The 23,951-nt window shown below is 36.7% G+C and overlaps 1 protein-coding gene across 1 annotated transcript; it reads left to right on the top strand.

Moving 5' to 3' along the window:
- Positions 1-4,304: 4,304 nt before the first annotated feature.
- On the top strand, positions 4,305-23,337 carry LOC125482968 (CLIP-associating protein 2-like). The gene is made up of 5 exons (XM_048596100.1): positions 4,305-4,866; positions 13,010-13,138; positions 17,189-17,395; positions 19,672-19,788; positions 21,658-23,337. The coding sequence occupies exons 1-5, from the start codon at positions 4,762-4,764 to the stop codon at positions 21,742-21,744; spliced, it is 645 nt and encodes a 214-aa protein (XP_048452057.1). The 5' UTR covers positions 4,305-4,761; the 3' UTR covers positions 21,745-23,337.
- Positions 23,338-23,951: the final 614 nt, after the last annotated feature.

The raw sequence follows: 23,951 nt of genomic DNA, 5'->3' as shown, positions 1-23,951 counted from the left end.
CAATCTTTCCAACCAGCCCCCATGTTCCATTTGCCCCTCCCCCAGTCAACAACATAAAACCCATGACTTTTCCACCTTTCTTCAGTTCTGAATGAGTCACTGGATTCAAAATGTCAACTCTCATTCTCTGTCCAGAGATGATGCCAGGCCTGCTGAGTTTCTCCCAATGTTTTCAATTTTTTTTTATAATGGATAGAATCAGACCCAATGCTTTTATGTTGGAATCATGGAATTCAAAGGAGATTTCATTCGGTTATGTCCAATGAGCTAGCATTTGAAGCTGACACTGTTTGCCCACAATCTTGTGGTGACATCTGAAAATACCTTTAAACTGGAGGACCTTTAATTTCTTGGATATCTCTCCTGGAGGATGTCTTTCCCGTTGAAACAGGCAGTTGTTCTGTTGCAGTCTCTTGAGGACCTTTAATTTCATGAATTCCCTTTGTAGATAATGGCAGCCCTATTGAAGCAGGAACTTTTTTCAGTATCAAGTCAATACAGTGTGTAGCTGGAGGAACACACAGGCCAGACAGCATCGAAAGAGCAGGAAAGTTGACGTTTCGGGTCGGGACCCCTCTGGCACTGCTGGAGAAACTCTCAGCTGGTCTGGCAACATCTGTGGAGACAAGAATTTGGGAGAGAACTCATATTGGGCTCCAAGAGTTGTGTTTTTCTCTCCACAGATGCTGCCAGCCCAACTTAATTAATCTTTGTTGGGATCATACCATGTTCACTTTTCCTTTTGCCTCTTTTTAGTATAAAATCCAAGACTTTTCCACATCAGTTCTGAAGAAGAAATTGCACTCAAAACATTAATTTGATTCTCTCCACATGGATCTTGCCAAACTTTTTGAACTTCTCCAACATTTTTCAAATCTTCAGCATCATAATATTTATCTTTATTATCACTATCCATCCCCGCACCAGCAATCCTGCAACCTTTAGATGAGAAAAACAATTTTATTTTAAAGTCCAATCTTTTAGTTAGAAAAAATAACAATTCTAATTAGTTTTCTCACATGAGTTCATGTAGGAGACATTTCTAGATGTAGATCTTGCATTGAGGTGATGTTGCTGCATAATCCAGTTAGAAGAGAAAAATGTTTTGGTAGTCATCTTTAGCACATATTGGAAACACTTCGTTTGACCTGTTCTGAATTGGAACAAAAAGTGCTGTTGTATTGGTTGTGCATAAAGGACAAAGTGGTTTTAGGAGCTTGTTTAAGAAAAGTGAGTTGACATCCATGTTGTCAAGTTTATATCTTTCAAAGTTGTGGGATATTTTTTGAATAAATCTGCCTATATTTCTTAATTCCTTGAACCCTCAAACCCTAATAGTTCTTATCTGAAATATTTTGTTTCAACCTTTCAACCCTCTCAACAATGTATCTTTTAATTTTCTATTGCACCACTTTTTTTTCCAAAGTGAGGCTTGTGAAAAATAATTGCATACTTGTTGTGAAAGGTGATGATCCAAACTTTGGAGTTGATAGTCAATGCCTTATTTTTGCAGTATTCTGCTGAGAATTACCATTATAAGCTACAAATCTGGAAGAGCTGTTAGAACAAATTGAAAGATTGTATTGATATGTTGGTTATTTTAATGTTCTGTGCTTAGAAGATTACTCATAGTGTGTGATACGTTTGTGTAAACGTAACTCTTAGAGGGAAGTATTTTTATTGCTTCAGTGGATTAATGTATCCCTGGTACACATTGAGAATAAATATTTTGAATAGTAAATTAATACTTCATTGGTTTGTCTTCATGAATACAAGCAGTATACTTGGTGTGTTGTACATATATAAATATCTAGTTTTAACTGGGTTTCTTTCAAGGTCATAATGAATGAAAATTATGTCAGCATGTAAAAGTGCTGTACCAGTATTTGATATCTGTATGTTGACATGTTAGCACCGCAAACATGGAATCAGGTAATACTTCGTTGACAAAACATTTTGTCTAGCAGATGCAATTTTCAACATGTGATAACAGCACGAGTTAATACAGTTCTCTCTGTACTCAGTGCTCTACGAACTTCTGAAAGGATTTGTTGGATTTTTTTTTTGCAAACTGGAAAATGATAGGGACAGATATTTGCACCTGTTCTTTAAGACTGCACTCATGCCTCAGTGATTTTCTTTCCAAAGTGTCCTTTGTGCTAATCTTATTGTAGAACAAAAACATGAAGTTAACTTGTTTTTTGTATATTTTGACACTTCTTAATCTTATTGTTTCTTCATTACCATTAGCTGCATTTTAGCCTTCAATGCTAACATTTTATAAAATATGACAGCACCCAACTAGGTAACTACAAATAATGATTGGAACAAAGAAATATTCCAAAGTTTCAGGGAATTATCAATTTAATTGAGCCATTTTCTCCTCCCATATAATGAGAAGCTGAATTAACAGATAAGATTTTTCATTCTCCAGAATGGATGCCAGCAAGATTACTTTGCATGACTGATCTGTACTTTTCACATTTTTGCCATTTATAAACCAGTGATTAAACTGAATGCTTCTTCTGATGCTAGTATTTTGGAGCACTAATGCTCAGTGCCACAAGGTGCAAGAATGTTGGGTCAATTTAGCAAATCCACTTGGTCCCCAAGCTGAATTGCATGGAACTGATGAATGGGTACTTGATATGATATTTCACTTGTTGATGTGACCCTGGTTTCATCCTCAATTGTCATATCAGAAAGTGGTTGTCCCAGACTTTAGTCTGCAGATCTTCTCCAACTTAATGAACACTGGCTTAGGCAGTCATTTCACAACAGAGTTAACAGGCTCAGTGATCACTATGGCAGTTTGTGATCTTCAGTCTGTTCCTTCTCAAGCTCCTCTGTGCAAAGGAAAACCCCAATCTATCTAATCTGCCCTCATAAGTGACTGAAACTCTCTAGCTCAGGCAGTATCCTGGTAAATTTCCTCTGGACTCCCATTGCCATCACATCCTCCTATAATATGAATTCCAGAACTGTGCACAGTACTCCAGCTGTGGTATAACCAAAGTTTTATGTGGTTCCAGCCTAACCTCCCTATTCTGAAACTCTATGCCTCAACAAATAAAACAAGTTATTTATTTATATAGCACCCATAGTTATTAAATGTCCCAAATGCTTCAAATGCAAGTTGTGTGGCAAAATATGGCAATGAACCACATAAATGTATACAATTACAAGAGGAGCAGACAGAATGGAGTAAGAGAGCTTATCTTTCTTAAAAATAGCCAGGCTTCAAGGATGTAGAATAATTGGCAGAGGATTAAGAGAACTATTCATCCAGAACGTGGGTGGCATCTGAAATTCAATGCCTCAAAAAAAGGGGTAAACGTAGAAACCATAATTACAATTAAATATTTGGATAAGCATCTTAAATGTCATAACCTACAAGGCTACAGGGCAAAAAGCTGGAAACTGCAGTTGGGTCAGATAGCTTATTGTCAGCCAACACAAATGGGCTAAGTGGCTCACTTCTGTTCTGTAAATTTTCTACATTTGCATCTAGAGATATTTGAATAGACAGTACTTAAAACCTATCTAAAGAATGAAAGAGAAACAGAAGATTTACAATGCGAACTCCAGAATTTAGGCTCTTGTTAGCTGAATGCACAACTACTGATGATGGAGCAATTAAAAGCGGAAGGCTCAAGAGGTCAGAATTAGAGGAGTACACATATTTCTGAAGTTTGTGGGGTTGGAAGAGGTTGTAGGAAAAGGGAGGTGCAAGGTCATGGAGAGATTTGAAAACAAGGATGCAAATTTTCAGGTAACAAGGTGTAGAGCTGGATGAACACAGCAGGCCACGCAGCATCAGAGGAGCAGGAAAGCTGACGTTTCGGGTCGAGACCCTTCTTCATTTTCTGGCTTTTATATCTAAAGAACTCACTTATGAAGGTGTAAAAGTTATGCTTCGGCTCTGAGTAGACCATGGCTTAAGTATTATGAGCAGTAGGAAAAATGTATCGGCAATGGAAGAAGTACTGGCTCACTATATATAGCTTCACCCTTGTGAGTCCAGGTATGAGGATATTACACAAACTAAGGTTGTATTCCCTGGAATTTAGAAGGCGAAGGAATTGTTTGATCAAAATTTTCAAAATATCAAGGGGAACACGGTAGCTCTACAGAAACTATGTCACCTCTTTATAATGTGTAAGACAAGGGATACAATCCAAATGTTAGACTCAAACCTTTCACATGTTTTGTTTCAAATGCCATTTTCTTACCAAAAATGAATTGATTTCCACAACAAATATTGATCTTTTAAAATTTCTTCAGATGCGTTGGGTGTTTGATTTAAGAACAAAATACAATAGCAATCGAGGAGACATTTCAGGTAGAAGTTGGGATCTCTCATCTTCAAACTGTAATTGATCGCTGATCAATTGTAAATTTAATATCTGAGAATGACAGATTTTTGTATTAATGAATAAAGACAAAGGCATATATGTGACATTCCATCCAAGACCAACTATGACCTATTTGAGAAGTAAAGCATGCTCAAGTTGTGGAGGTAGGGTCTAATAGACTAGGGGTCCATACCAATGGTCTAATATTAATTTTGTGCTTCAAAAAATCATGTCAAGTTTTTTCTATTCTCAAAATACCAATGATGTTGAAAAATTAAAATTTTAGGCATTTTTAATTATTTAACTTTTGTAAACAGATTCTTCTTTGGACCAGTCTGATTTGGTTGCTGAGCTGCTGAAGGAACTTTCTAATCACAATGAAAGAATAGAAGAACGTAAGGCAGCGATGTATGAACTCCTGAAATCAATTCAAGAGGAATCACTAGGTGTATGGGACGAACATTTCAAAACTGTTTTGCTGCTGCTTCTGGAGACACTTGGAGATAGAGAGGTTGGTTCAGGTTTTTTTATTTTAATTAACTATTTTGGTATGTGTCTCTGTGTGCTTTCTATATATTTGTGTTGTGCTGTTTGTAGATAGTTCTCCCATTTCCTCAGATTGTGTTGCTGAACTGGAGGATAAACAGCAAGACCCGGTAGATTTGGATTTTGTCACTGAGGTGCATAAAGTGTTTATGCTCTTCATTTTCCACCTTTATTGGGAAAGCAACTAACTTCCAGCTGGGATCAAGAGCTCATCAAATGTGGAATTACATGCCTTCAACCATAGCTTTCTGTGTGGAGTGGTGCAGCTTTACTCCCAGTTTGCTGCCACCACAACCTGCTGCAAAGTGCACTTCTCTCCCATTTACTTTCTTTTGCTTTTGTTGTACACCAATTTTTCATTTAAATGGTATCTACCATTGAGATTAGTTATGTTTAGAATATGTTTACTTTCCTCTTCCATCATCAAATGTATGTCACAATTGGTCATTACAATTTACAGAACTGATATCTCCTGCTGTGGTTGTGTACCATTATTAGTGCTTTGACTTCATGAAGATTGGACCTCAATAGATGATTCTTTGAACTGCAGTTGAGAAAGGTGAAACACCAAAGATCAGGGAAAAAGAGAAAAAGGTGAATGGAGTGTGGGTAAAGCCAGAAAATGAACAATTTAGGAAGGAGGACAGGGCACTGTTCCCAAATATGTTTTATTTCCCATGGAAATTAAGTCTCCTAACTCTTTAATAACACAGCATGGAGCTGGAGGAACACAGCAGGCCCAGGCAGCATCAGAGGAGCAGAAGAACGGTCCCGACCCGAAACGTCAGCTTTCCTGCTCCTTTGATGCTGCCCGGCCTGTTGTGTTCCTACAGCTCCACACTGTGTTATCTCACACTCCAGCATCAGCAGTTCTTACTATCTCCTAACTCTTTAGTCCGTTCTGCAGTTAGTGCTTCTCCAACTCTGACCTTTTATACTTCTCAGCCACAGCATATGTCTGCTCAGACTTGCACACTCCATCACCAGTTTCAGTGTAAGACCATTCAACTATCTCATCTACCATGCCATCGATACCTATGCCTTAAAATCTTTCTCAAAACGCACCTTATCAATCAAGGTTTCTGTCAAAAGAATCAAACCATCATAAAAGCAGTATGAGGCTGACAAAATGAACTTGCTATGTAGAGAAGTAGATAAACAGGAGGCTGGAAGAACACAGCAGGCCAGGCAGCATCTGGAAGAAAGGAGCAGTCAATGTTTTGGGTATTGCCCTTTTTCAGTCCTAAAGAAGGGTAATACCTGAAACACTGACTGCCCCTTTCCTCCAGATGCTGCCTGGCCTGCTGTGTTCTTCAAGCCTCCTGTTCATCTACCTTGGATTCCAACATCTGCAATTTTTTTGTCTCTTGCTGTGTAGAGACTTTGACAGTTATAAGTAGAGGACATAGAGGATTTAATTTTTGGAGTATTCCCTACTCAAGTTTAGTGTGCCATGTTGTATACCACCACAAAATAGTTTTCTATCTGTGGCAGTACAGAAGAGAACTCTGACAAGACCATAAGATGTAGGTGGATATGTAGGCTGTTCAGCCCATTGAGTCCACTCCACCATTCACTGAATGGCTGATATGATAATCCTGAGCCCCATTCTCTAAGGAGCATATGTTAATTTTGGGTTCTCTCTTCCTTTTTTTGTATCTATAATATTTTATATTGTTCTGTCTGTCTTGGTATTACTTGCAAGTTTACACTCAATGTTTATATTCTCTTTTTTTTGATCATCTTTTGTTTGTTTTAAAATATTCCTAAACTTCAGGCTTTCCACTAATCTTGGCCACATTTGTATTTTTTTTTTAATTTATGTTGCTATCCTTAAATTCTCTGGTTAACCATGGTTGACCTATCATCTTCTAAGGATCCTTCTTCCTCACTGGAATATATCTTTGCTGTGAGTCATGAAATATTTCCTCAAATGTCTGCCACTGTTTGTACCTTAATCATCTTTGCTGCTCAACTCCTTTCCCAGTCCACATGCCTTTGTACTCTTATTTAAGTTTAGCATAGTTGATTATGATCCAAGTTCCTCCCTCTCAAACTGAATACTAAATTTTAGCATGTTATGGTCAGGTATTACCCTTTAAAAGTTTCCAAAGGAATCTTTTAAACTGACATCATCTATTAAACAAGCCTCATTAAACATCAGTAGATCCAAAAAAGCCTAGATCCCTAATAGGATCCACAATATATTGTCCTAGGAAACAGTCCTGAATACACTGTATGAATTCTTCCTCGTCGGTTCCTTCTCCAATCTGACTATTGCAATCTATGTGAAGTTTAAAGTCACCCATGATTAATGTACTGCCTTTCTTTAATACCTTCATCATAGAGTCAAAGAGGTACAAAAAAAGGCCCTTCGACCTATCAAGCCTATGCCAGTCAAAAACAACCACTACCTAACTATTCTAATCCTGTTTTCCAGCACTTGACCTTGTAAGCCATGGCATCACAAGTGCACATCTAAATACATCTTAAAGGTTAAGAGGGTTTCAGACAAGGAATTCCAAATTTCCACCACCCTCTGAAAATTTCGCTCCTCAAATTCCTTCAAAATGTCCTGCCTTAAATCTATGCCCCCTGGTCATTGATCCGTCCACCAGCGGGAAAAGTTCCCAAACACCATGTCTGTCACCCTCCTGATTTTATGCATCCCCCTCAGTCTTCCTGTTCCAAGGAAAACAACTCCAGTCTATCAAATCTCTCGTCATAACTAAAATTCTCCAGCCCAGGCAACATCTGGAAAATCACCTCTGCATCCTCTCCAGTGCAATCACATCCCATCTATAATTCGAGAACTGCACACAATACTCTAGATATTCAAGTACATGTGACAGTAAAATCTAACCAACATTTTATACCGTTCCAGCATCTCCACCCTGCTCTTAAACTTTATGACTCAGCTAACAAAGGCAAGCATCCTGTATATTTTCTTAAACACTTTATTGATCTGTTCCACTACCTTAAGAGACCAGTGGACATGCACACCAAGGTCTTTCTGATCCTCAGTGCTTCCCAGGGTCCTACCAGTTATTCTCTGTCCAACTTTACAATTCAAGAGTAAAATAAGAGTAATACTTCACTAGGGTTGAGTACCTGTAAAGGATATTTCATGGATGAAGGGCTGTATCTTTTTTTGCTATTTATGTTAAGATCTTTTCAAATGTGTTTGTTTATGTACAAGAGGGAAAGAAGGAGAAACTCCCCTTTGCATAAAAAAAGCTTGAGCTCATTTGTTACAATTACATTGGCAGTGTTCAGTGCCTGACCTCCGTGGTAACTAAATTAAGAAATTAAAACTTGTTGTCCATGAAATCAGGTTTCACTTTGGGATACGACTTGTCCCATGTTATTATCTGTTTGGATCATAACAAAGTGAGGGCTCATGGCAAGACAAAAATCCATTAAACAATAAAGTGGATGTACTGGAGAATTGCTGTGAAGTATCTTGCACAGTTTGGACTTTCAGAAAGGTTTTGACTGTACTACAACTTAGAGTAGAAAATATAACAATGGATTAATCTTTGTTAAGGCCACACTGAAAAAGTTAGCAGATAAATTGAAGGTAGAAATAAAAGCATGATCTTGAAAGGATGTTACCCAGCATTATTAGCGGAAAGGAAGGAAATCTGAAATTGTTATGCCATTTCTAGAATTATGTAAGATTCAGATAGAAACGAATAAAACTTGGATTAGAGGAGAAAGAGAAAAGAGAAATTGGGATAAAGAAAAAATGAAGTGGAAAGGATTAAGAATGAAAAGAAAAAAGCAAAGGAAAGGGAGGAGAAGTAAAAAATAAGAAAGTTTGAATTGAAAAGCGAGCAGAAAGAAAAAGATCAGTGGAAAGGGAAATGGAATTTAAAAAGCTTGAACTCCAAAGAGATAGAAAAATCAGATAACATGACTTATCTGCATGAAAACTTAGAATAAAGGAAGAAAGAAGAGGCAGTAATTCAGAGGATAACTCTCATTCCAATGAGGGATTTGATTCAATGAGAAATCTGTGTTTAATGCCAACATTTACAAAAGATGGGGTGAAAAGGTATTTTTCCTCAGTTGAAAAGATAGCTAGGAAGGTGAAGTAGTCAAAAGATATTTGGACCTTAATATTACAGTGTCCTGTTACATACAACTTTGAATCTGTGCAACTGTGTCAGAGAGCAATCAGAAGAACATGAAGCTGCTAAAAGGCCAGTACTTAATGCAATAAGCTTTACCCTGTGCTTAGCAATTAAAATTTAGGACTTTCAGAAATAAACCTAATCAGACATCTGTAGACTTTGCAAGAGAAAATGAAACACACTGTGGAGTCAATGGCCTTGATTACTGAAGTTAGAGAGAAATAATGATCAGAGTAGAATTCTGAAATAGTATGCCAATAACTCTTAAGACTTAGATGAGCACCTGATCCGAGAAGTGGCAGTTCTGGCAGATACCGATGATCTGTATCACTTGTGGGGAAATGTTCACGTGGGAATCAATAAGGAAATTGCAGGAATAGAAAATTTGGGGTTGGAAAAAGAATTAGTTCTATGTAGCAAATAAAAGAATACCAAAATAATGGAGAAAGGCTAGCACCTAAAATCGATATAAAGAAAGTAATATTCTTCCATTGTAATATGACTGGATATACTAAAGTTAATTATTGGAACTTAAACAGGAGACCTATTTGAGTAGTAGGATCACCCAAGGAACACTCAGAAAAGGGCATGTCAGGACAGGATATGGGTACTAAAGTTCTAGCAGTGGCACAAGTGGAGTGTGCAACCTCAGAACCTACTAGGAAGGGAAAGACAGTCCAGCAAATACTCTTTCAATTATTGATAAAGAGAATCAGACGACTGGAGATTCTGAATATTTTTATCTCAAAGCGAGAGGTATTTCTTTATTCTTTATTCAAGGACGCAAACCAATAAAGATATTGAGAGACTCTATAGCAAGTCTGATGCTGGCTAATGATACAATTGTCTTCCAGAAGGGCAAATTAAAGAAAAAATTAACAGAGTAAACTCGGACGTTACAAACTGGTCCGATTATGTAGAGTTGGATTAATAAGTAACTCAGTAAATCTGTGGTCAGATGAGTGGAAGAAATCTTTTAGGAGGAATTAATTTTTATTTCCTTCCATACCCTACTGATAAATATACAGAGACTTTATATAAATATACTGTGCCCCACAACTGTCTGTGGTACGGGCTTCCAAAGACATTCAACTCACAGAAAAAAAATTCCTCCTCATTTCAGTCTTAAGTTGGCACCCCTGTATTCTGAGACTATACCCTCTGGTCCTAGATTCTAGCATGAGGGCAAACATCCTCTTAGCATTTACCCTATTAAGTCCCTTGAGAATATGTTTCAATGAGATCACTTCTCATTCTTCTAAACTCCAGTGAGTAGAGTTCCCAACCTGATTAGCCTTTGCTCATTAGACAATCCCTCCATACCAGGGACTATCCGGGTGAACCTTCCCTGAATTGTTGACAACACTCCAAATGTGGTCTCGCCAGTAACTTGTACGATTGCAGTAAAACTTCCCTGCTCTTATACTCTGACCCCCGTCCCCCTTGAAATAAGGGCCAGCATTCCATTAGCCTTCCTAATTACCTGGTCCACCTGTGTGCTAGCTTTCTGTGTTTGTAAAATGAGAATTCCTCTTGAAGATACTTTTTCGTTTCTATAGGGAGATGCAATAAAGGTTTCTGTTATATTATTATTTCGAAAATTGGGAAAGGTAAATGGGATTTCGATTTTAGTTCTATGAGATAAGCTAATGTTTTTGGAAATGTAGGAAACCAATTTATTTCAGCAGGGAATCAAACAACATTTCCAAGAAATCATGTGATGAGACAAGCAATCTGGTGAGGTAATTGCTGAAGTGTTCTTCAATTCTAAGAAAAACAGGTGAAGAAGGGCACAAGTAGGTCCTGTTCAGAAAGAAAGGATCCACACCAGCAGAAGGCAGTTTAGTTTTTAGGGTCTAGGGCGTTAGAGGTAGAAAAAAGTTTTAAGCTGTTTGAATTTGATGAATGTGCAGAAAGTCACCAAAAGAAAATGAACTTCATCAATTCATCAACTTCATCAATTAAGTAGGAAATTGGAGTGAAGATACAATGGTTGAGCGTATATAAAGGATATAGTAGATGGGAGAAAGTGTTGATCCGTTCTTTTTGCTCTTTGAGATTTTTTTCAATTGCAGGGTTTTTTTATGTAAAAATACATTGGCAGGCTCTTGTGAATATATTCAGTGGCTCACCACCATGGTAACTAAATTGTAGAAATAAAGCCTATGGTCTACCAGACGAGGTCTGACTCTGGAATTTGACTGATCCAGAGATACCATCAGGCAGGATGGTAGCATATACTGCCTTGGCCATTAAATCCATCCATTTCATTTAAAAGCAAAAGTTGCCTGGAGATTTAAAGAGTTTTGGTCTTTAACCAAATAATTATGAGAGTTGAAATTGACAGGATGTTTCTTAACCAAAGGATACAAATTTAAGGTAACTGTCAAAAGAACCAAAAAGAAACATGATGTTTTAATGCAGCTGATAGTTATCATCTGGAGTGCATTGCTTGAAAAGAGTGGTGGAAGAAAGCCAGTTCAGTTGTAACTTCCAAAAGAGGATTGGAGATGTACATTGAAAAGGAGAAAATGTGTTGTTATGGGGAAAGATCAGAGAAGTGGGACTAACTGGGTAGTTGTTGAACAGTGCCAGGACAGGCAACTAGGGCCAAATGGCTGCCTTATGTACTGTATGATTCTATTATTATTGGTACTTTTGATGTATTCGTTTATATAGTCAAACCTTGCAGTTGATTTGCATACTATTCACAAATAATAATGAGATAAATGACCAGTTAATCTGTTTTTAAGGTATTGAAGGATAAATTTTAAGTGGAACACTGGGAGACCTCATTTATCTTTAAATATTGCCATAGGACCTGATTTGTCCATCTGACAGGTCTGTGGAGCCATGGTTTGACGTGCTTTTTGAGAAGTGTCATGTCTGACATTTTAGCCCTGCAATCTGGACTTATGTTGTGTGCTTCAGTCCTTGAGCTCATTACCTCTATTTAAGGGCGTGAATGCTGCCACTGATAGAAGATAATACTTGTTGCAATATCCAGAGAAAATATGGTGAAGCAGTTTTAAAAGAGGCATAAAAGAGTAAAAGTCAAAAACTGAAATTGTTGGAGAAACTCAGCAGGTCTGGCAGCATCTGTGGAAAGAAAACAGAGTTAATGTTTCGAGTCCAGTGACTCTTCTTCAGACCCTGCTGAGTTTCTCCAGGAAGTTCTGTTATTGTTTGTTCCAGAATTCTAGCAGCCACAGTTCTTTGTTATCTTATAAAGTAAAAGTCAATATTTGTTGTTAGTGACTGTAAAATCTGAGTTGTGGTCACAGCAGGTGAAATAAACTGGAGCCAGTACACAGAATATAGGACTCTTGTTGTCCAATTTAATGTGAAAGACATTTTTTTCATAAAGCTTCTAAAACTTAGAATTTGCACTCTTGTCACAAAGTGGCCCATACAAGTATATGAAATGCTATAATTAAACCAAAAAAAGACAATTCCAAAGTTTTAATCCAGAGTTCCAATGATATAGAACCAGAAAATTCAATGGATATATGGAGAAAGCAAATTTAGAACAGGCAGAGAAAATGTCATTTATAGTGCTAAATATTTGGAATAAATTACCAAGAAAGATAATTGGCATAAACTTCAGGGTTATGCAAGAAGCAGTTGAACTGCCATAAGTAAATCAGTAGAATTTCACAGACTAAACATCCTCTGCTTGGTACTGATTTGTTTAAATGTTTATTACGTACACAGTGTCAGCTAATTAAGCCAAATATGAATATACATTAAGGTCTTTGATATTCCTTTTCTCTTTAGACAAATGGCACCCACCTGGAACATATCTTGTACTTCCAATAGCCATAATAATGGGTGGGGTTGGATCAGTTTTTTTTGTTAAATAGAACTTTACATTTTGCGAAATTTATTTCTATTACCCTTTTTGCAATTGTCTTCAAAGTTACATAATGAAAGATTTGTTAACTTTGAGTTTCTTCTTTCTTGGCATTACAGCATACAATCAGAGCATTGGCACTACGAGTTTTAAAGGAAATTTTAAAGCATCAGCCAGAAAGATTCAAAAATTATGCAGAACTTACTATCATAAGGACATTGGAAGCTCACAAAGATCCTCAAAAAGAGGTTGGTTGTTCACTTTCTTTCTTGGAAGCTGAAGGAAAAGCCAATTTAATATGTATTAATGTTTTTCTGCAAGCATTTTTGTAACTGATCATTGAGCAAAAGGTGTTTACAACTGCATTGATAACCTACAATCTTTAAAATATTCTTTTGCAGAACACATCAAATGGTTGGGCAATATTTTTATTAGTCCAAACAAGAACGTTGGTATAGCACAGTCCTTAAAGTGGAAATCTTGGAAATGACAGTTATAAATGCACAAAAAAAGAAACAATTGTAATTTTTTATACCACTAACTGTAGAATTGTTTTTGGTTCACCTTGAATTTGCTGAATGGATTCTTTGGTCTCTGAACATTTTTAAATTAGCTGAAATTCATGCATTAATGAAAATGGTGATACTGTAGTGGGACATGCAGAAAATTGCATACTTTATCAACTAGAACTGCCCAAGTCACTAAAAACAAATGTTGATGCTGATTCTTATTGAGCCATGTCTGTGTGCACGTTCTGATTGACATGAAGTCCTGTTCACCTATCCCTTGTATTTACTGACTTACATTATCTCCCACTGAAGCATTTACATTTTTCATACTTGTTTGAAAAGTCTTCCATGGACATGCCTCTTTCTATCTCTGTAATCTCCAACCTCTATACCCTCTCAAAAACTCTTAATTCAGCAACAGAAAGCAGAAGCGCATGACAAAAGCATCCCTCACTTTAAACACCCTAACTCTTGTACTGCAACTGCAGCTGTGCAGGAAATGCTCCCCCTGGTGTTGTGCCACAACACCACTGACACATGAAAAAGGTGCGAAACTCCAAAAGCTTGTGTCTTCAAACAAACCTTTTCGACTATAACCTGGTGTTGTGTGATTTTTGACCTTGCCACAAATAAACACGGCCTAATCTAAATTAGAGTGATAATATTCTGATCAATTTCATTTATGCTGATTCTTATTGAGCCATGTCTGTGTGCACGTTCTTATTGACATGAAGTCCTGTTCACCTATCGCTTGTATTTACTGACTTACATTATCTCCCACTGAAGCAAAGTTTTGTGCAATTGCTTTGTCTGCCCAAAACATGTTAGAAGCAATTTAAGCTATGCCTTTGTAATTGGTGCTATGTTCATAAGTAATAAGGGGTAGACCATGCTGCTCATTGAGCTTAATTTGCCATTCATGACTGATCTGTTAATGTCTCTGGACTACTAATTCAGAAATGCCTAATGCCTTGGGGCATGCATTTGAATCATATCACAGCAGCTGGAAAAATTTAAATCTGGAATTAGAAGCCATTCCTAGTAATCATGAATTTGGACTGTCATCAGTTATCATTAAAACTTCACATGGTTCATTAATATTCTTTAGGAGACTGCTGTCCTTCCACGGTCTGGCTTTAATGGGACTTCAAAACCACAGCAATGTGGTTGAATCTGAAATGGCCCTCTAAATCTTTGTTATACCAAACCCCTACAAAGCAAAAAGAATTTAATTGGCTGGATCACCTAACATTCAGCTAAGCACTGGAATCAATAATAGACCCAGTCATATCCATCCTGCAAATTACCCTGTTTCACATCTCAAAGCTTGTGGCAAAAGTGAGAGTGCTGGACCCCATGACGTCTCCTGACATCAGGTCAAACCCCCACGTGCTAATTTTACCCTAAGCAATATTTTACAAGATTCTCAAAATACATAAATAATAGAACTGACCCTCTTTCACTGTTTCAGACACACATATTTTACTAGACAGTGCAGATAATATCACAGCATATATATTTAAATTATGTAACTGCAAAATAGTAAGTGTATAGATTATGCATTCAACTTTTTAAATAATGGTTTATATTCATTACATGAAGATGGAATGATATGTTTCAAAACATGGGTCTAAATCCCACCTTGGCAGATGATGAAATTTGAATTCAACAAAAAAAATCTGAAATTAAATGTTTGTCAAAAGGCAACCATACAACCACTCTCAGTTGTTGTAAAAAAATCTGTTCACTAACGCCCTTTAGTAAGGAAAACTGCATAACTTACCTGATCTTACATGTGACTCCAGACCACTTACAGTTAACTTCTGTTTGAAAAGGCTTGCAAGCTGCTCAATTGTATCAAACTTTTCCCCACAGCACTATAGTATTGTTACAGTCCAAAGATTGAAGTGGTTCAAAACAGCAGCTCATCACCATCTTCTCCAGGGCAATCAGGGTTGGGCAGTTAATGCTGGTCTATGTCGCTAATCTAGCATGAACGATTAAGAAAAAGTCATGTTCATTTAATTACAAAGTATTTCACACACATTGTGTGAATGAACTTCAATTCTATTTTCAAGATTTTCTTTGTCTAATAGGTTATTACATGCTCATATATATTACCTCTGACAATTACTTGATGCACAGTGGAATACAGTTATTTTATTACTTGTCAAATATTTTCTATAAATTTAGTATCTTAATAATCAATGCAAAAATCTTGTATATGGTCACACAAGTTGCTAAGGTCACAAGTTCAATGAATAGATTCAAAGAATGGTGACATGCCTAGATTGTTCATGATGTATCAACATAATGTAAACATGTACAGCTTACCTGAGTGACTCATTAGTAGGTAAATGTATAATGTCTATTAAGTACTTGGATGTAGAGTCCTGACAAAGGGTTTCAGCCCAAAATTTTGACTTTCCTCCTCCTTGGATGCTGTCTGACCTACTGTGTTTTTCCAGCCTCACATCTATTGACTCTGGCTTTCAGCATCTGCAGTTCTTACTGTCTCCAAGGGGTTCCGTACTACTGCCAATGACAAGCCTGCTTCCACTCGTCCAAAAACAAACTGGGATTACCAAAATCCGTGTGCTACTAAATTGGCCTTGCTGACAATCTCATAAATAGGGCCCAAGCTATTTGATCACTATCATAATAGAGCATCAGATCTATCTTGTAGGAGATATGAAGATAGGAGATATGAACAACATATGAAGTTAAGTATTTCGTGCTCTTACTATATAAGACCAGAATGCTTGTATTTTCTATGAACATGATGCTGTTGTTAAAAAAAATTGTTCTGCCTGCCACACAAAAGAGTAATTTGAATGTCAGTGCCACTGCAGTGCAGTACACAGGCTGTTCATCCCAACAACTGGCAGATGCATTAAACAGCACATCCCCTCAGTTGTCCATAAGAGGTAAAATACTGACTGGACTCCGTCAGCCTGTCCTTGCAAAATTCAGAATGCAATGTTTTAAAAATTTGTCCATAGAGTGTATGCATTGGTGGCTAGGTAAGCATTTATTGCCTGTCCATAAGCACCCTTGAGAAAAGCAGCAGTGAGCTGCCTTCTTGAACCACTGCAGTCCATGAGGGAGTCCTGTGCTGCATCAGGCTGTCACAGTAATATGTTAACACGAGGAAAATAGTTTGAAGAACTAATATATTACAAAATGTTGAAAAATGCCTCTTAAAATATTTAATGTAAAATTACACTTTAACTAAGATTTGGTCTCTTTATGAACCTTTTTATTATGATTGAGTAGTAGAATTGATCTGCCCAGCTGGACATGTACCACTGATCTTTGTGTTATTGGGATATAATTAAATACAAAATGTGACAATTGTTTTAAGAAGCAGTAAGTCTGTCCAATAAAACTCATTGAAATTGTAGTATGAGACCTCAACATGATTATTGTAATATCAGCTAAATTATCTAGAGAACAGTTGAATATAGGCAGAGTGAACAAGGGACAATCAAGAGGTAAAATAAACAGTTATCACACACCAAATGGCTGCCAACTTAACAATGGAATAGTGCAACCTGCTAAGTCATTAGAATAAGAGTATCCAGCACAAGAGGAATCTATAGAAGCAAAGAAACAACATGCTGCCCATTGACAGGAACATTATTATGAATCGGGATCACTTTCAATTTTCCCAGGGCTTTATACCCATTTCTCACTGATTTTCTCCCCCCATTTCTATACAGATGAAAACAAACTTATGCTCACTGAGATGCGCTGTGGAATTCTAACATCTGGGTATTATTTCATTAGGTGGTAAGAGCTGCTGAAGAAGCTGCTACAGCCCTGGCTACATCCATCAACCCTGAACAGTGTATTAAAGTGCTTTGTCCTATTATCCAGACTGCAGAATGTCCAATCAACCTGGCAGCCATTAAGATGCAAACCAAGATCATAGAGAGAGTCCATAAGGAGACTCTGAATCAATTGTTGCCTGAAATTATTCCTGGTCTGTTAATGGTATGTAGCGATCATTAGTTTGTAAATATAAATAATTCATACTTAGACTCAGTACATTAACTTAAATCACCATAGATAAATCAATTACAAGTGTTAAATTGAATCGTGGATTTTCAAAGTTAATGCTCTGAAGCCTTTTCGATGTGAAGTAATCAGAAAATTTTGATAAGTTTGTAGTTTGAATCTAACCTAGAATTGGACAATTTGAAAAAAGTGTGTTGGATATGTGTTTCTATTTAATTGAGCTGTATTCCCATCATTATTAAAGTTGATATATTTCTGTCTTCAGTTCCCAAGGCACTTTGCTATGCTCATCCTTGTTCAGCAATCCTGCCTCCCTCTTACCAGGTATCCCTTTTCCCTCTGCTCCATCTTCTCCATTTGCTTTATGCATGCCCCCGTCTTCCTGCACCCAGGTGTCATTATGTTTCCACCCTCTAACACAGATTAAACTGAAGCTAGCATTCAGTTGCTTAGTGATATTTAATCATGCAAGGGATTTACATTATTGTGGCATTTTGGTAAAATTCAAGAAAGTTCAACTATCAGCATTTCCACAATTTCAAGAATCAAACGAAGAAGAGAAATTGAAAATAAATTGAGAAAACTGGAATTTTTCAATAAGTCAGGCAACATTTGCTCACTGCCTGTGCTATATTTTTACCTCCTGCTGGGACCAGAATCAAAAATGGGTGGGAGCTTAAAATCACCCAGTCAGCTGATCTGTCAGCTCTCTGCCTCCATTTCCACCTCTAACCTTTTCGTAGATGTAATTTTGATGTGTGTGGGGTGTAGGAAGTGCAATGAGAATGACAGGGTTACCTACTTGAGCATAGCTGGTAGCCAATATGGCCAGTCTTTGGTCATTTAAGGTCAATTAAAGGAGGCCAACTGCAATTATCCTGTCAGCGGTAAGAACAAGTCATCATATGCAGAGGTCCCTAAACACTCCCCCAGTCACTTGACCTCCACAAACCACCACCACATATACAAAGACACACCATCTGATAGCCTAGCTACAAACCAATCTTTCAATTTAAGCCTTAGAAAACTTGGAGAGAAAGTTAACTTCCATTTGAGGGTATCCTCCATTATTTACATTCTTCTTCCAAAGTGGAAGAAGTGCAAGCATTAAAAATCTACTTGCTGTCTTTAATTATACATCTCTGACCACTAATTAGTTGCTTCAGGAAAATTCACACAGTCCTGGCTCTGACCCACATGCCAGTTTGCTGATTTCTTGCAGATTTGTGAAATCAAAGTTCTGTTCTGATTCCAGATTGAAAGATCCAGGGACTACAGCAGGAGCTGACCTGTCACTTCTCTTTCTTACTCCCAGTAACTCCTATCCTTTTTGAACTAAATTCATGACACATCGTTGAAATCCATGGCAAGGAAAGGTGCATAAATGTGAACTCTAGTGTCATGTTTTCTCTATTGTGTTTTCCTCTCCATTGACCACTAGAGAGATTATTTCACACACCAGCAGGAACTTTTTAAAAACCTTCAGAGAACCGCAGGTCCCATTTTGAGAGCTTAAGATAAATGGACTATGTTAACTACTCTGTGGTTCTAGTTTTTAACTTTTCACTGTTGAACCGTTGGATTACCCATAGTTCATATTTTGTTCTATTTAAATCTGCAGTAGCAGTTATTTGAATTTATAGTTTTATGTGATGTGTAGAATATCTTCTTGAATTGGGGGAAGGATGTTATGATTTGGATGTTCTCCCAATGCATTTGATTGTGTTTACAACCAAAGGGAAATAAGAGGGGAAAAGAGTGTGTGTAAAAAAACATAAAAGGGCACATTTAATACTTTTCAAGAGTAAAAAGGTTGTTAAACAGAAGGATGGGACCACTTTGGAAACAAACTAGCCGTCCAAAGGGCTTGGCTGAGCTGCTACAAGTATTTTGCAGTTGTATTCACAAAAGAAGAGTATGCTGCCATTGTAGCAGTAAAAGGAGAGGTAGTAGATAAATTGTGTGGACTGAAATGGATGAAGAGTTTTTCAAAGGTTGGTAGCACTCAAATAGAAAATGTCACTTGGACGAATTAGACTGTATTCTAGGTTGTTGGAAGGAAATAAAAGTGGAAATGATGGTGGCTATGGTCAGCATCATTCAAAGCTCCTTGAATGTAGAGATAACAAGGTGTAGAGCTGGATGAACACAGCAGGCCAAGCAGCATCATAGGAGCAGGAAGGCTGACATTTCAGGCCTAGACCCTTCATCAGCATTTCTGAATAATTTGTATAATTCTCGTATTTTTTCAGGGTTATGACAATACAGAGAGCAGTGTTCGGAAAGCCAGTGTATTTTGCCTTGTAGCCATCTATTCAGTTATTGGTGAAGATCTTAAACCCCACCTTGGTCAACTCACTGGTAGTAAGGTAAACTTTTATCTTTGCACTTTTTTTATAAAGCTTTAATTTGTTATTACTTAAATTGAAAACAGTTTTCTGTACTCAATGATATAGCTACATACCACATCAGCAATTCAAGCTAAGTAATCTACTGCAGTTTATATAATTTTCTTTAAACTGTGTGGTAACCTTTCAGGCTGACAATTATGTTTCAGTGGATGATATTGGCAAAAGAAAACTCAAGAATTTGAAAGCATGCATAAAGCAAAAGTCACAACTTATCTTTCTTCATATTCCTTGGTTGTAAATTCAAATTTCTACGTCTGTATGCAGTTTACCAACCTCGTGGATTCCAGCATCCCCATTTATGATGGAAACTGTACACACAGGTGTCATAAGATATTTACACTCCTATGCTCCATTTTAGGTACTGCAATGTGACACATTTACATTGGCAGTTTCTATTACGAGTGTGAATGAAGGAATTCATAATGTAATTATTTCAGCATTTTTGAACGAATTACTTCTGTGTAGAAGTATGAGGTGATCTAAATAGTGGTTATAGGGATTTTGAGGAGAATGTGGAATGCCCTACCTGAAATGATGGTATAGATAGAAACCCCAAAGTTTGAAAAGTACTTAGACATGTATTTGAAGTTCCATAATCTATAAGGCTAGAGACAAAAATCTAGTAACTGAATGGCTCCTCTTTGGCTGACACATACATCATGAACCAAATGGCCTCTTGCTGTGCATATAAATTTCCAAAGCTGTCTAAATTACATGGCTGAATGAATAAACCCTTCAACCAACTCCCGTGGAGGTATGTTGAAAAGCATTGTATTCTTTTTGGAAACCCAGTCAGACAGTGCGGTGATTCTAATGCTAAATTAACTGAAATAAATTGAATTCAACAAACTTGGTAATTTGTAGGTTAGTATCTGAAAAGAACATATGTTTTTGGTCAGAGAAAGGCCAGACTGTACAGGCCTATGTGTTACAATAAAAGAAAGAGAATTTTTATCTGCTAACCCTGAGAAAAAATAATATAAAAATGAAATAATAAGAATAATAATAATAAAAATAAAATAAAAAATAAAACACACAAACAAACATAGATATAAATTTTAAAAAGGGAGAGGGGCTACTGTGCAAACACAGTAAATGCTGGAGAAATTCAGCACGTCTGGCAGCATCTGGAGAATGAATTAACGTTTTGAGTCTGATAGGTTGAGTCCAAGTTGACTTCTTCAAAACACCTTTGAAGGAGAGTTGTTTCAGACTCGAAATATTAACTCTGTTCAATAGAGTAGATTGATCATTATGATCGTTTTATACTTTAAATCCATTTAATAACAATCTACATGAGCATAAAGGATTCCAGGTGGTAATTCATAACCCACATTGGTTGCCAGTTGTGTAGATTAGAATGCCATATTTGTTAGAAAGTAATGTAATGTTACTATAATATGTACAGTTACCTTATATCACTCAAACAAGGTAATAATGTGCCAGAAATATTTGAGATTCGTGTGTTGTATGAAATATTTAAACAAAACATTTGTGGCCCTTGTGAAATAATTTGAATGCTAATCATCTTAACAGCCTCAATCTTTGTGAATTCCATTCCTTATTTTATTCTTAAATTTGTGACATTTGGAATAGTTACACAATGTGAAATGTTTATTATCTTATACAAATACTTAAAAGCCATATTCATATCTCCATATTCCAGTTGATTATATTACTAGAACCTATTCATTTTATGATTTATTGGCTCATGGTTTTTCCACAGAATCTATGATTTTTGCTGTTGGTCTGCATATAGTATTTGTAGTCCTGTTTAAATCCCATATATTTAAAAAGTAACATGCTTAAATTTGTTTTGTGTTTCAGATGAAATTGTTAAACTTGTACATTAAACGTGCACAAACTGGTTCCAGCACAAGTGGCTCAGCGTCAGATCTCACTGGTCAAAGCTAGAGATAGCAGCTTTTTAAAATGGGTCTAATGGGAACAGAACAACCAGTTTTTCAAGATTAGACTCTTCTTTGGAACTTGATTCATCAGAGCTGTATACAACAAATGACTTCCCTCAGCCTGCATGTGACTGTTGCACCAGAATTTATTCCAGATCACAGGAAACAGTATTAGTCAATTCAGATAAAACTCACATCAATTCTTCTCACTCAGACTCCTCTGTGTTTCTTCTAATTAATGTTTACCAGTGTTACAGTTATATAAATAAAATGCTAATTATGATTAAAAAGGAATGCTTTAAGCTTCAGAAAAGTGTTTTTGCTACTAAAGCAGCATTACAATTTCCTTTTACTTCATAATTTACTTCTGGTTAGGTATCAAAAATCATTGGTAAAGGATACGCCTCCAGTAAGTCAGACCAGAACCAGATTGAAGCAGTAACAAACTGCCTTGTTTTGGGTGCATGCTGTCAAAACAAAACTTTAGGGATTGTAACTTCATGTTTGTGCAAGGGCTGGGGCTAGAATTGTCTGGTTTTGCCAGTGTCATTTGTCTGTTCACTGATTTACTCTGTTGTTCGCTCAATAAAAGTAATGCAAGTTAAACTGAAGAAAGCTACAAGAGCTGAGCATTCCTGAGCAGCAGCGAGTCATCTCTGTGTCCTGTTTCTCAGTAGTAGGTTTATGTGGATAGGTACAAGTTGCGTGAGATTTGTACCTTTACAAAATGGACACGTGTCATCATCCCTTCTTCAAACAGGCTGCATCGGAGTGGAGTGCTCTACAGAAGCACACTCAGTATGTAACTTGTTTATATTTAGTATGTGTTTCTAAATTTCTCGTTAAATGAACACGTTCATCAGGTAGAAAAGCCTACGTGGCAAGTTTTGCCTCAGCAGTAACTTTAAATAAGTAGACGACAATTGTAATGATGCTACTGACCTACTTGTCTGTGATGGCTTTGTTTAAATATTCCAGGAAGCTTAACATCAGTTGCTAATATATGTATACAGTAAATTAAGGTCATAAAATATTGACAGTGCCCATTTGGGAAAACGATGAAGATGGATCACTGTGGAGATGTCAGCACCTTACATTAGTGTTCTCTCTACCTCTTATTGCAAATTGATATTCTTTCATCCTATTATTGTAACTTTCTCTTTAAAAAAAAGGTCTACTACTTTTACCTGGTTGAGTAATGACTAACATTCAATGATAGTCCTAAGCCGATACTGGAAATAGTTTTGTTGCCAGTTGTTCTGTGATGGTGATGCTCGTGGAGCTGGATTTGTAAAGTCCAAAACTAAAGTGAAGGCATCTGGTAAAATTGAATCTCACTGGGAAAGCAAAACATGATCAGACTGTTGTTTTGCTGCTGTTAGGGAGTTGCCTTTTTTTTGTTTAATGAAAAATTTGTAGAAATGTATTTAAAGATTTTAAGCAAATCTGTTACTGGCTTTTTTTAGCACCTACATCAAGGATATAGTGTTACGTGAATAGTAAATTGGTTTACACTGTATTATTTGATGTATTTATAGTTATGTGCTTTCAAATGTGCATACACTGGCAATAAACTGTATATAACATTATTATCTTGCTCTTGAGTCACAAACATTGATTCCTTTGCCATAATCTTTGTTTTGCAAAAGATTACAAGAGTTTGACAGATAAACCCTAAAAAGAATGTACAAAAGATGATACCACTAAATATATAATTGTTCTGTTGAAATGATGAGGGAAAATTGGCAATTTATCGCATATGGGTTTCCTATCAATGGTCAGTACTTCTACTGGATGTGCTTTTAATGACTTAATTTGTTTATTTTGGTCCAAGTCTGAATCATTTATGCAGTAAATTAGCTGTACAGTACTCAAATATTGCTGAAAGTAGAGATGTTGTCAAAGCTGTTTTGTCTTGCGTTCATCAGGGCAAAACACAAGAATACCAAATTTTAGATGGTCACATCAGTTTATGAGACTGGATTAAAAAACAGTGCTGAATAGTTGGCAAGTCAATTCTGATTACTTTCTAAATAGCAACATTCAGCCAATGGGGAACTGTAAGCACCACATGCTTTAGAGTAATTTTTTTTTAATGCCAAGCTCATTTATATTTGATTTACAGAAAACCAGCCCCTGCATATGAATGGTCACTCTTGGCAAGCATAAATGAATCACCTTATCAGCTCAACTAATTATCCTAAATTGATT

This window comes from Rhincodon typus, chromosome 4 (genome assembly GCF_021869965.1).
Source record: "Rhincodon typus isolate 14 chromosome 4, sRhiTyp1.1, whole genome shotgun sequence".
NCBI classification, from domain to species: Eukaryota; Metazoa; Chordata; class Chondrichthyes; order Orectolobiformes; family Rhincodontidae; genus Rhincodon; species Rhincodon typus.
The sequence above is the reverse complement of the archived record's forward strand: the minus strand, read 5'-3'. Positions and strand labels throughout refer to the sequence as shown.

What these genes read in the sequence shown, in the direction of transcription:
- LOC125482968 (XM_048596100.1), top strand. Translation starts at nt 4,762, where the DNA reads ATGTATGAACTCCTGAAATCAATTCAAGAGGAATCACTAGGTGTATGG. An exon ending in ACAAAGATCCTCAAAAAGAG is followed by an intron (nt 13,139 to 17,188) that starts GTTGGTTGTTCA and finishes TTATTTCATTAG; the next exon opens with GTGGTAAGAGCTGCTGAAGA. An exon ending in GTCAACTCACTGGTAGTAAG is followed by an intron (nt 19,789 to 21,657) that starts GTAAACTTTTAT and finishes TTTGTGTTTCAG; the next exon opens with ATGAAATTGTTAAACTTGTA.